Raw genomic sequence first — 8,933 nt, 5'->3', positions numbered from 1 at the left:
TCATGCTGTCAGCAATGGCACCACATGGAAGAGAAATGTCACAAAGAGAAAGAAAAAGAAAGAGAAAGAAAATAATTTCTTTACACCAGAAAGGTGAAGGCTACAAGAAGATCAGCAAAGCTTTACTTATCAGTCAAAATACTGTAGCAAAAGTGGTACAAAATTTTTAAAAAGATGGAATTGCAACCATCTCACAGAGACGTCCAGGTTGTCCACGGAAGTTAACACCTCGACAGGAGCGTCTTCTGATGAGAAGGGTTGAATAAAATCAGCATGCAAGTTCACTGCAGTTATCTAAAGAAGTAAAAAGCCAAACTGGGGTGACTATTTCCCGTGACACAATACGGCGTACACTGCAGAGGAATGGCATGCATGGGTGCCGTCCACAAAAGAAGCCTCTCCTAAAGCCCAGGCACAAAAAAGCCCGCCTAGAGTTTGCCAGGGCCCATGCTGACAAAGATGAAGACTACTGGGACTCCATACTCTGGAGTGATGAGACCAAGATAAATGTTTTTGGAACTGATGGCTTCAAAACTGTATGGCGTCGCAAAGGTGAGGAATACAAAGACAAATGCATGTTGCCTGCAGTGAATCATGGTGGTGGCAGTGTCCGTATGTGGGGCTGCATGAGTGCTGCTGGTGTCGGGGAGCTGCATTTCATTGATGGCATCATGAATTCATAGATGCTCTATACTGAAAGAGAAGATGCTACCATCACTCCTTGCCCTTGGTCGTCGTGCACTTTTCCAACATGACACTGATCCTAAACACACATCTAAGGCCACTGCTGGATTTCTGAAGAAGAACAGGGTGAAAGTGATTCAGTGGCTCCTGATCTAAACCCAATCGAACACCTATGGGGAATTCTGAAGAGACAAGTTGAGCATCACTCTCCATCCAGCATCCAGTCTCTAAAAGAGGTCATTCTTGAAGAATGGAAAAAGATAGATGTTGCAAAATGTTGGCAACTTGTTCATTCCATGCCTAGAAGACTTGGTGCTGTCATTAAAAATCATGGAGGCCATACAAAGTACTAGATGTAGTAGTTTTTGTTGTGGGGTGTGCTCATTTTTGCATCACCCTAATTTGAGTAAAACTGAAAAATGTGTAATCTAAGTTATATTATTAACCTTACTTTCATGCTACAAGTTAAACAGATATTAAACTAAGTCTTGTCAACATTTTGGAAGTTGTTTTTGTGTTCATTGAGATTGTTTAAAATGTTACTTTTCAAAGGGGGTGTACTCATTTACGCTGAGCACTGTACATACAAATCATGCAGTTAGCCTACATAATGTATTAATTTTAGGCAGAAACAATGAGCTCATTTAAGTAATTATTACAAGTTGTGAACACAATGATAGCAATATATTGATCATTTAGAACTGGTGCATGTTGATTCAGAGTTTGCACCATCTGAAGTCCCTGCAGGGGTTGGGGTCATCTCTTCACATGTGTTGGGGCATCTGAAGTCTTTGTAAGTGGCTGGATCCAAACTGGAGCTGGCGTAGTTTAGTTACCTCAGGATGGGCATCCCGAGATAAAACAGAAGAGCAAATGCAAAATAATTATCGTAGCTGCTGTTCATAACTTATCAAGCAAAAATAGTTATGTGCATTTGATCTGATATAACTTGAGTATAAGGTTATGAAATGTATTATGTGAATGCTTGGCTAAAGAGATGTGTCTTTAATCTAGATTTAAACTGCTGGGAGAGTGTGTCTGAATCTTGAACATCACACCAAAAATGCTTTTGGCCCATCAATTCCCCAGCAATCAAAAAGCATAATTAAAAGGAAAGCTGATGTAACAGTGGTAAACATGCTCCAACTTTTTTGGAGTGTGCTGCAATCAGGTCAATGAGGCCCATCAGCTGTTTGGTTCTTCAAAATATCTTCTTTTGTGTTCAACAGAAGAAAGAAATTCATACAGGTTTGGAATAACTTGAGGCTGAGTAAATGAGGACAGAATTTCATTTTTGGGTGAACTGTCCCTTTAAGTATATTTTGGAAATATAAACTAATTTTGATTTTGATGGCTGCAACACACTCCAAAAAAGTTGGGACAGAGGCATGTTTACCACTGTCACATCAGCTTTCCTTTTAATTACGCTTTTTGATTGTAGGGAAATTGAGGGGCCAAAAGCATTTTTGGTGTGATGTTCGAGATGACACTCTTTTGTAAGTTAATTAAAGGCTAAACAAACCACAGATTCTTGATTTTATTGCATTTTACAAAATGTCCCAACTTTTCTGGAAATATTTCTTTTGTACAAAATTAATTAACAACATTCCCATAAAACATGAAATATTTTGAACAGAGAAAGAAAAATATATAAGAATTGTCTGGGATATTCCTTAATAAATTGCCAGTTTTTCATGTTAGAATTTAGTGCATAGCCTCCATAGCAAAAAACTTTCAAAAACTCCACAGCAAAAACTTCCACTCAAACCTAGTGAAATGACATAGCATTTATAATTATGAAAAAATAAAATAACTAATATGATCTTTACAAACAGAAAGTATAATATTTGATCTAATACTGAGACATAAAAGGCAGGAGCGGAGAAGAACAATGATGATAAAGTAATCTAGCTACAGCATAACAGGAATGATCCAGATGCTCTATGGGGGTCACATATGTCTTGGCTACTATAACATTTTGTATATTTCCCTGGAATTGTAATTATCCAAGATCTAAACAGTTATCCCGATCATTGGGAACCAATGAAAAAGGAGTTTAGGAAACTCGCAATACCTGTGGACTGGTTTCATGTTGGACCAGTAGAGGGCGCCCGTGTTTTTCAGCGCATATATAAGATGCTCAATCCACGCGCCGGCCTTTTCAGCTGAGTCCGCGATCAGGTCACAGCCAGCGCTGTTTGCCTCCTGACACCCCAAACACAATCCGACAAAATGATCATCTACAAGGACATCATCACCGGTAAGAATAGTGTCTAACTCAACGTTGGTAACCGAAATGTTACATTTTTACCGATATTTTTGGCGTCCAGTGTTGCTGAATTGTTTTAAAGAGCCGGTTTTTCCCGGCTCACCGCGGCCTAACTTTCTTGAATGCAGTTAGCTTAGTGGCTAACCAAGCTGTTAACTATACAGACGCTCGTTTCTATTATTGTGGGTTTAAATGTTTCTCTTTTGTGTATCTTGCCTTTGAGAATTATTCTACTCAAACTATTTAATGTTTTAAAAGTGTTTTGGTTATATTTGAACAAAGTTGACGGTAAATGGGAGTGTTAGCAGCTGAGTTAAAACGCCGGTCGGCCAGTTTTTCCTCGGTAGAAGTTGGACTGTTAGTTTTAACACTCATGCTCTTCTAAATCAGTTTGTTTTGGGAAATAATATACCTCTAGTGAATTTGACTTTAACGACGGAAACTGATAATTTTGAAGATCCAAGTAGCTTATTTTTTCGTTTTCACAACCCATTATGAGACGATGAAGTGAGCGCCAAACAGGGCGTGTTACTAGTCCAGGCCAGTTCACTTTAGTCATCACTCACTCACTTCTGAGGGCCTTTAAAGGGATATTTCCTTCATATTTGAGAATTATTGACCTTTTCTTTAAGCCCCGTGACACTTTGCGCAATTATGGGTGAGTAACATCCGTTTAACTCCAGTCAGAAGCTGAAAATAAACTTGTTTAAAGGTAGAATGTAATAAACGAACTGGTTACAATGAGGTTCTTTTCATCCCTCAACCATCGAACAACATTAGGAGAATTACAGTAATTACTTTTCAGCAGATTATGAATTACCCCCTAATATTCAAACAAGTCTTTCCGCAGCAATGTTACGGATGTGTTAAACACTACTGTTGTAATTAGTCTGTTGCATAACGTACATGTTGCGTCAATGAAAAATGTTTCGTCATGATGTGAAACATTGATGATGATTGATGACCTCAAAGTGCTCTGAGTCATCATGACCGAAAACAAATATTGTATTTCTCTGTTTGGGGAAACACTGCTGTTTGGGATTGGATGTGAAAATGGGTAGAACACTACGCTTTAAAGCATTAGAGTGAAAAACCAAGCAGGATTTTGGGCAGAAAGTGAGATTGTTAGTGCATTCCACTGAATATTCATGGGCGTTAATTAAAACCGGACCACAGGAGTGCAGTAGGCCATCTGTTGTCTTCCACTTAATAACAGTGGAAAAGAGATATAAAATAATCAGAAGTAACTGAATACATTGGACTGAAAAACTAACTATACATTGTTTTCTTTCACAGGGGATGAGATGTTCTCCGACATCTACAAAATCAAAGAGTCTGAGAATGGAATGATGATTGAAGTGGAGGGAAAGGTATGCAGGTTCTTTTTAACCAAACTGCTTTTTTAAATTGAGTCGCAGCCCTCTTATGGATGTACAATGATGACAACTTAGGACACCTTTGAAGGTTATGACCTATGAAACCACTATATATACTGAGTACAATGTTTGATGGGCTATAGCAAAAAAGATTTTTTTTTTTTTTTTTTTGTGTCAGTTAACACATTTCTAATCAGTTCTGCATATATAAACATTGGTTGTACAATTGCTAATCAATATGTTTGTGATGTGATATCAGCTACAGTCATCGACTCGTGTTTTTGCAGATGATCAGCAGGTCAGAGGGAGACATAGACGATGCACTGATTGGTGGCAATGCGTCAGCAGAAGTTCAGGATGAGGGCTGTGAGAGTTCCACTGTCAGCGGTGTGGATATTGTTCTCAACCACAAGCTTCAGGAGACCTCCTTTGACAAGAAATCTTACACGGCCCACATTAAGGACTACATGAAGGCGTAAGTTTAATGGTCATGAGGCATGTTGTACCTTGCAACAGGCTCGGTGTACTGTAAATATCATTCGTTTTCCTGTATGGTTGAGTTTTTGCATCATTGACAGCTCAGAGTCTTGCATTGTGGCCACCTGGGTTTCAGAATGTTTAGATGCAAAATTAAAGGTCCCTGCGCTTTCTGCCTGCCCAGTTAGTGGCTTGTAAGATTGAATTGGGGACTACAGAATTATTTGAAACCACTGTGCTTGGTGTTTTTTTTTTTTTTTATTATTATTATTATAAATGTTTTAGTAATTTTTGCTTCCCCCCTCATTATGACAGAGTGAAAACCAAGCTACAGGAAATTGCACCTGACCGGGTAGACCCTTTCATGGCTAACGCACCGGCTGAGGTCAAGAAAATTCTAGGCAACATCAAAAATTATCAGGTAGGCTGCAGTAACTATTTATTTTGTCATTATGCTGAACTTATATACACTACCTTTGAAAAGCTTGGGGTTGGTGAAATTCTTTTAATGTTTTTGAAAAGTCTTGCATCAAATATAGCAGTTTTGTGGGATATTAAATTAAAATTTCTTTTCTATTTTAAAATATTTTAGAATGTAATTTATTTCTGAGATTGTAAAGCTGAATTTTCAGCATCATTACTGCAGTCTTAAGTGCCACATGATCCTTCAGAAATTGTTCTAATATACTGATTTGGTGCTCAAGAAACATTGTATTAATTTTGAAAACAGTTGTGCTGCTTAATATTTTTGTAGAAACTGATGCTTTTTTTCAGGATCTTTTGAAGAATAGAAAGTACATAAGAACAGCTTTTAATGTGTATTTTCTGAAGTAATCATAAGGTATTCAAAACTTAAAGTCTTAATGACACAATTTTTGAATGGTAGTGTAAGTTTAGGGCTCAAATTAAATGCCAAGTAGGTTGTTCTGTCTTGAGTGTATTGAAACTTCAAACATTGTCTTAAAGTTGAGTCTGCAGTAAATTAAAGGCTATTGCCTTGGGTTACAAAACAGCCTTTGTGGTCTGCTAACTGATTTTCTCTCAATCTTGTAGTTTTTCACTGGAGAATCAATGAATCCGGATGGCATGATTGGTCTCCTTGACTTCCGTGAGGATGGCGTCACACCATACATGCTCTTCTTCAAAGATGGTCTGGAGATTGAGAAATGTGTAAGTTTCTTAAGATTTTTTTTTTTTTTTTAATGTTATGTTTCCGTGGAGTTGTATATTTAAAAAAAAAAAAAAAAAAAAAAAATTATAATATCATTCTCAATTTATTGCGTAGCATCCACTGATAGGCCTGTTGCCGTAATCTGTGGCCTCTGGGTTTGCACAAGGATGCAACAGTAATTTTCCTTATGATGTCTAGCCATCTGAATGGTGGCTGGAGAGGATTGAATGGAGGAGAACAGGACAATTTCATTAGCATTAAGATCTGATTAATAATAAAAAAAATTACATGATAATGGTTTGCTTGAAGCTTTTTTTTTTTTTTTTTTTTTTTTTTTTTTTTTTTTTTGCTGGTTCTGAAGTGTTTGATGGGTTTTGATGGTATTAACTTACCATCTGATTAACTTAACTGATTCTTGTGTTTCTCTTTCTCACCGTAGTAAATTTCCCAAATGTCTACAAGTTACCCCTCCAACTCTGGCCTCTGCTTGGTGGATTGGGCCCATGGATTAAACCAGTCATTCCCCTCATTCTTTCCATCAGGACCAGAGGATCTTTTAAATTTGAGGCCGCTGTTTTCGTTTCTTGACTGGCTTACGTCCATCCATAGCAAGAAGACGTGAACAATCCATTCATGAAATAAAAACAGGACTTTTAGCAAGCCAAACCACAGTGTGAAAAAGATTGTGGTAAAAAAACGGACTAATTTTGGGGTTCTTTTATTTCCTTGTCATCATGGAGGTGAAGTTGACTTGCTGGCTTCTCATTTGCTGTGCATGTCAGCTTCTTGTTTCAGCAGATGTACAGTTGTAATTTTCCCCCTGTTCCCATTGAGTCACAGGATTGTATAGGATTTCTTGGCACCATTATTGAAGAATAAAATCAAGCTGCTGGCTAATTAAAGCTTTTGCTTGTTTACTCTGCCTAACTTGTCTGCAAGTGTTATCACTTTTCTCTTAAAACCTAGTTCTTTATCCAATTAGCTGTTGTTCAGACTGTCATTGACAAAATGATCAAGGAGATAAACCTCCTTTCAAGATAAGTTGGAAGCTCTACAGAGGTGGCCAAAATTTTTACTATACGAAGGACCAATAATCAATTTTGATTGAGGCTAGTTGGCCAAAATGAATTTTCTATTAGTCCAACTATAAACAAAGTTTAATTTAAAAATGAAGAGTTTAAAAAAAAGTGTTCTTACAATGCAAAACAAGAGTTTAAACAAAAAGGTGGGGTGTGGGAATTGATTCAGTGGCATGGGTTAGGCATTTTTGCCTACACAATGAATGGCTGCATCTACAGTAATCATTTGAAGTGCATCAGAAATTCAAAGTTGTCCCAAAACCTAACTCACAGGACAACTTAGTTCTTAGGGCAACTTTTTTTTTTGGATTCGCTTCAAATATTGACTACATTTTGAACCAGCAATTGGCAAAAAAAAAAAAAAAAAAACCTGGAAGCTGTATATTAGTCAGAGGTTGTAGACTTAATACAAAAAATATAAGCTTAATTCAAGAAATTTGGGACATTTTTTTTTTTCCCCCGTTCTCTCAATGGAAAAAGTGTCCTGTTTTACCTGAATTCACTCTTACTGTTTGAAGGAAGAAAAAAATTGCCTGCGAGAAAGTAAATCCAAACTTTACAGCAAATGTTTAAATGTTCATATAGTTGTACATGTACAAATATACCACAGTAATGAATTAAAACAAAAGTTGTGCTAAATTGCAGATGGTGATTAAAGTGCATTTGTTAGAGTAAATACATACATGGACAAAATTGTTGGTACCCTTGATAAATGATCAAAGATAAAAATAAAAATCTGCATTGTTTATCCTTTTGATCTTTAATTTATTAAAATTAGCAAAAATCTAACCTTTCATTGAAGGAAAAGAATTGAAAGTGAGGGGAAAATCACATTATGAAATGTTTTTCTCCAAAACACATTAGCCACAATTATTGGCAACCCTAGAATTTTTATGAGTAAAATATCTCAAGTATATTCCCATTCATATTTACATTTTTATTTTAGCACACCAGAATGATCATGAACATGAAATTGTCCAGCCATGACTTCCTGTTCCACAGCAGTATAAACATGAAGTCCAAGTGAGTGAGTGGCCAAAAACACTCAAAGGAACTCAACTGGAGAATTGCAGAGATTAGTTGAGTCTTGAGTCTCAGAAAGCCTAAAAAAATGATCAAACAGCACCTACATCCCCACAAGTTGTTCAGGAGGGTTTCAAGAAAAATCCTCTGCTCTCATCCAGAAACAATCTCCAGCATATTCAGTTGTCAGACAAGACTGGAACTTCAAACGGGTCCGGCTTCTATGGTCAGATGAAACTAAAAAAACCTTTTTGGCAGCAAACCCACCAGATGGGTTTGGTGCACACATGGATAAAAAGTACCCCATGGTTAAATATACTGCTGGATCTTTAATGTTGTGGGCCCATTTTTCTGCTGGAGGTCCTGGACATCTTGTTCAGATACATGGTATCATGGTTTCTATCAAATACCAACAGATAAAAAATCAAAACCTGACCGTTTCTGCTAGAAATCCAATAATGGGCCGTGGTTAGATCTTCCATCAGGACAATGATCCAAAACAAACATCAAAACCAACACAAAAATGTGTCACTGAGCATAAAACCAAGCTTCTGAAATGGCCGTCCCAGTGCCCTGACCTGAACCCTAAAGAAAATGAGTGAACTGAAGAGAAGAAGCACCAACATGGAGCTGGAATCTGAAGGATCTGGAGAGATTCTGTATGAAGGAATGATCTCTGATCTCTTGTCAGGCGTTCATTAAACTCATCAGGCATTATAGAGCTGTTATCATGGCAAAAGGAGGTTGCAAAAAGCACTGAATAAAAGGGTGCCAATAACTGTGGCCAACGTGTTTTGGAGAAAAACATTTCAAATTGTGATTATGAAATAATCACATAGCCCCCCGCTTTCAAT

General features: G+C 37.2%; 1 protein-coding gene and 2 non-coding genes across 3 annotated transcripts; all 3 read left to right on the top strand.

The window, feature by feature from the left end:
* Window positions 1–2,790: 2,790 nt before the first annotated feature.
* Window positions 2,791–6,874, top strand: tpt1 (tumor protein, translationally-controlled 1). Its single transcript, XM_048197003.1, has 6 exons — window positions 2,791–2,944; window positions 4,250–4,323; window positions 4,617–4,804; window positions 5,122–5,227; window positions 5,860–5,976; window positions 6,417–6,874. The coding sequence occupies exons 1-6, from the start codon at window positions 2,917–2,919 to the stop codon at window positions 6,417–6,419; spliced, it is 516 nt and encodes a 171-aa protein (XP_048052960.1). The 5' UTR covers window positions 2,791–2,916; the 3' UTR covers window positions 6,420–6,874.
* On the top strand, window positions 4,385–4,454 carry LOC125273202. Its single transcript, XR_007186017.1, has one exon. It is a non-coding gene; the product is annotated as a small nucleolar RNA SNORD58 (small nucleolar RNA).
* LOC125273183 lies at window positions 6,089–6,220 on the top strand. The gene has a single exon (XR_007186007.1). It is a non-coding gene; the product is annotated as a small nucleolar RNA SNORA31 (small nucleolar RNA).
* Window positions 6,875–8,933: the final 2,059 nt, after the last annotated feature.

Source organism: Megalobrama amblycephala, linkage group LG7 (assembly GCF_018812025.1).
Source record: "Megalobrama amblycephala isolate DHTTF-2021 linkage group LG7, ASM1881202v1, whole genome shotgun sequence".
NCBI classification, from domain to species: domain Eukaryota; kingdom Metazoa; phylum Chordata; class Actinopteri; order Cypriniformes; family Xenocyprididae; genus Megalobrama; species Megalobrama amblycephala.
This window is presented reverse-complemented; position numbering and strand designations above follow the sequence as displayed.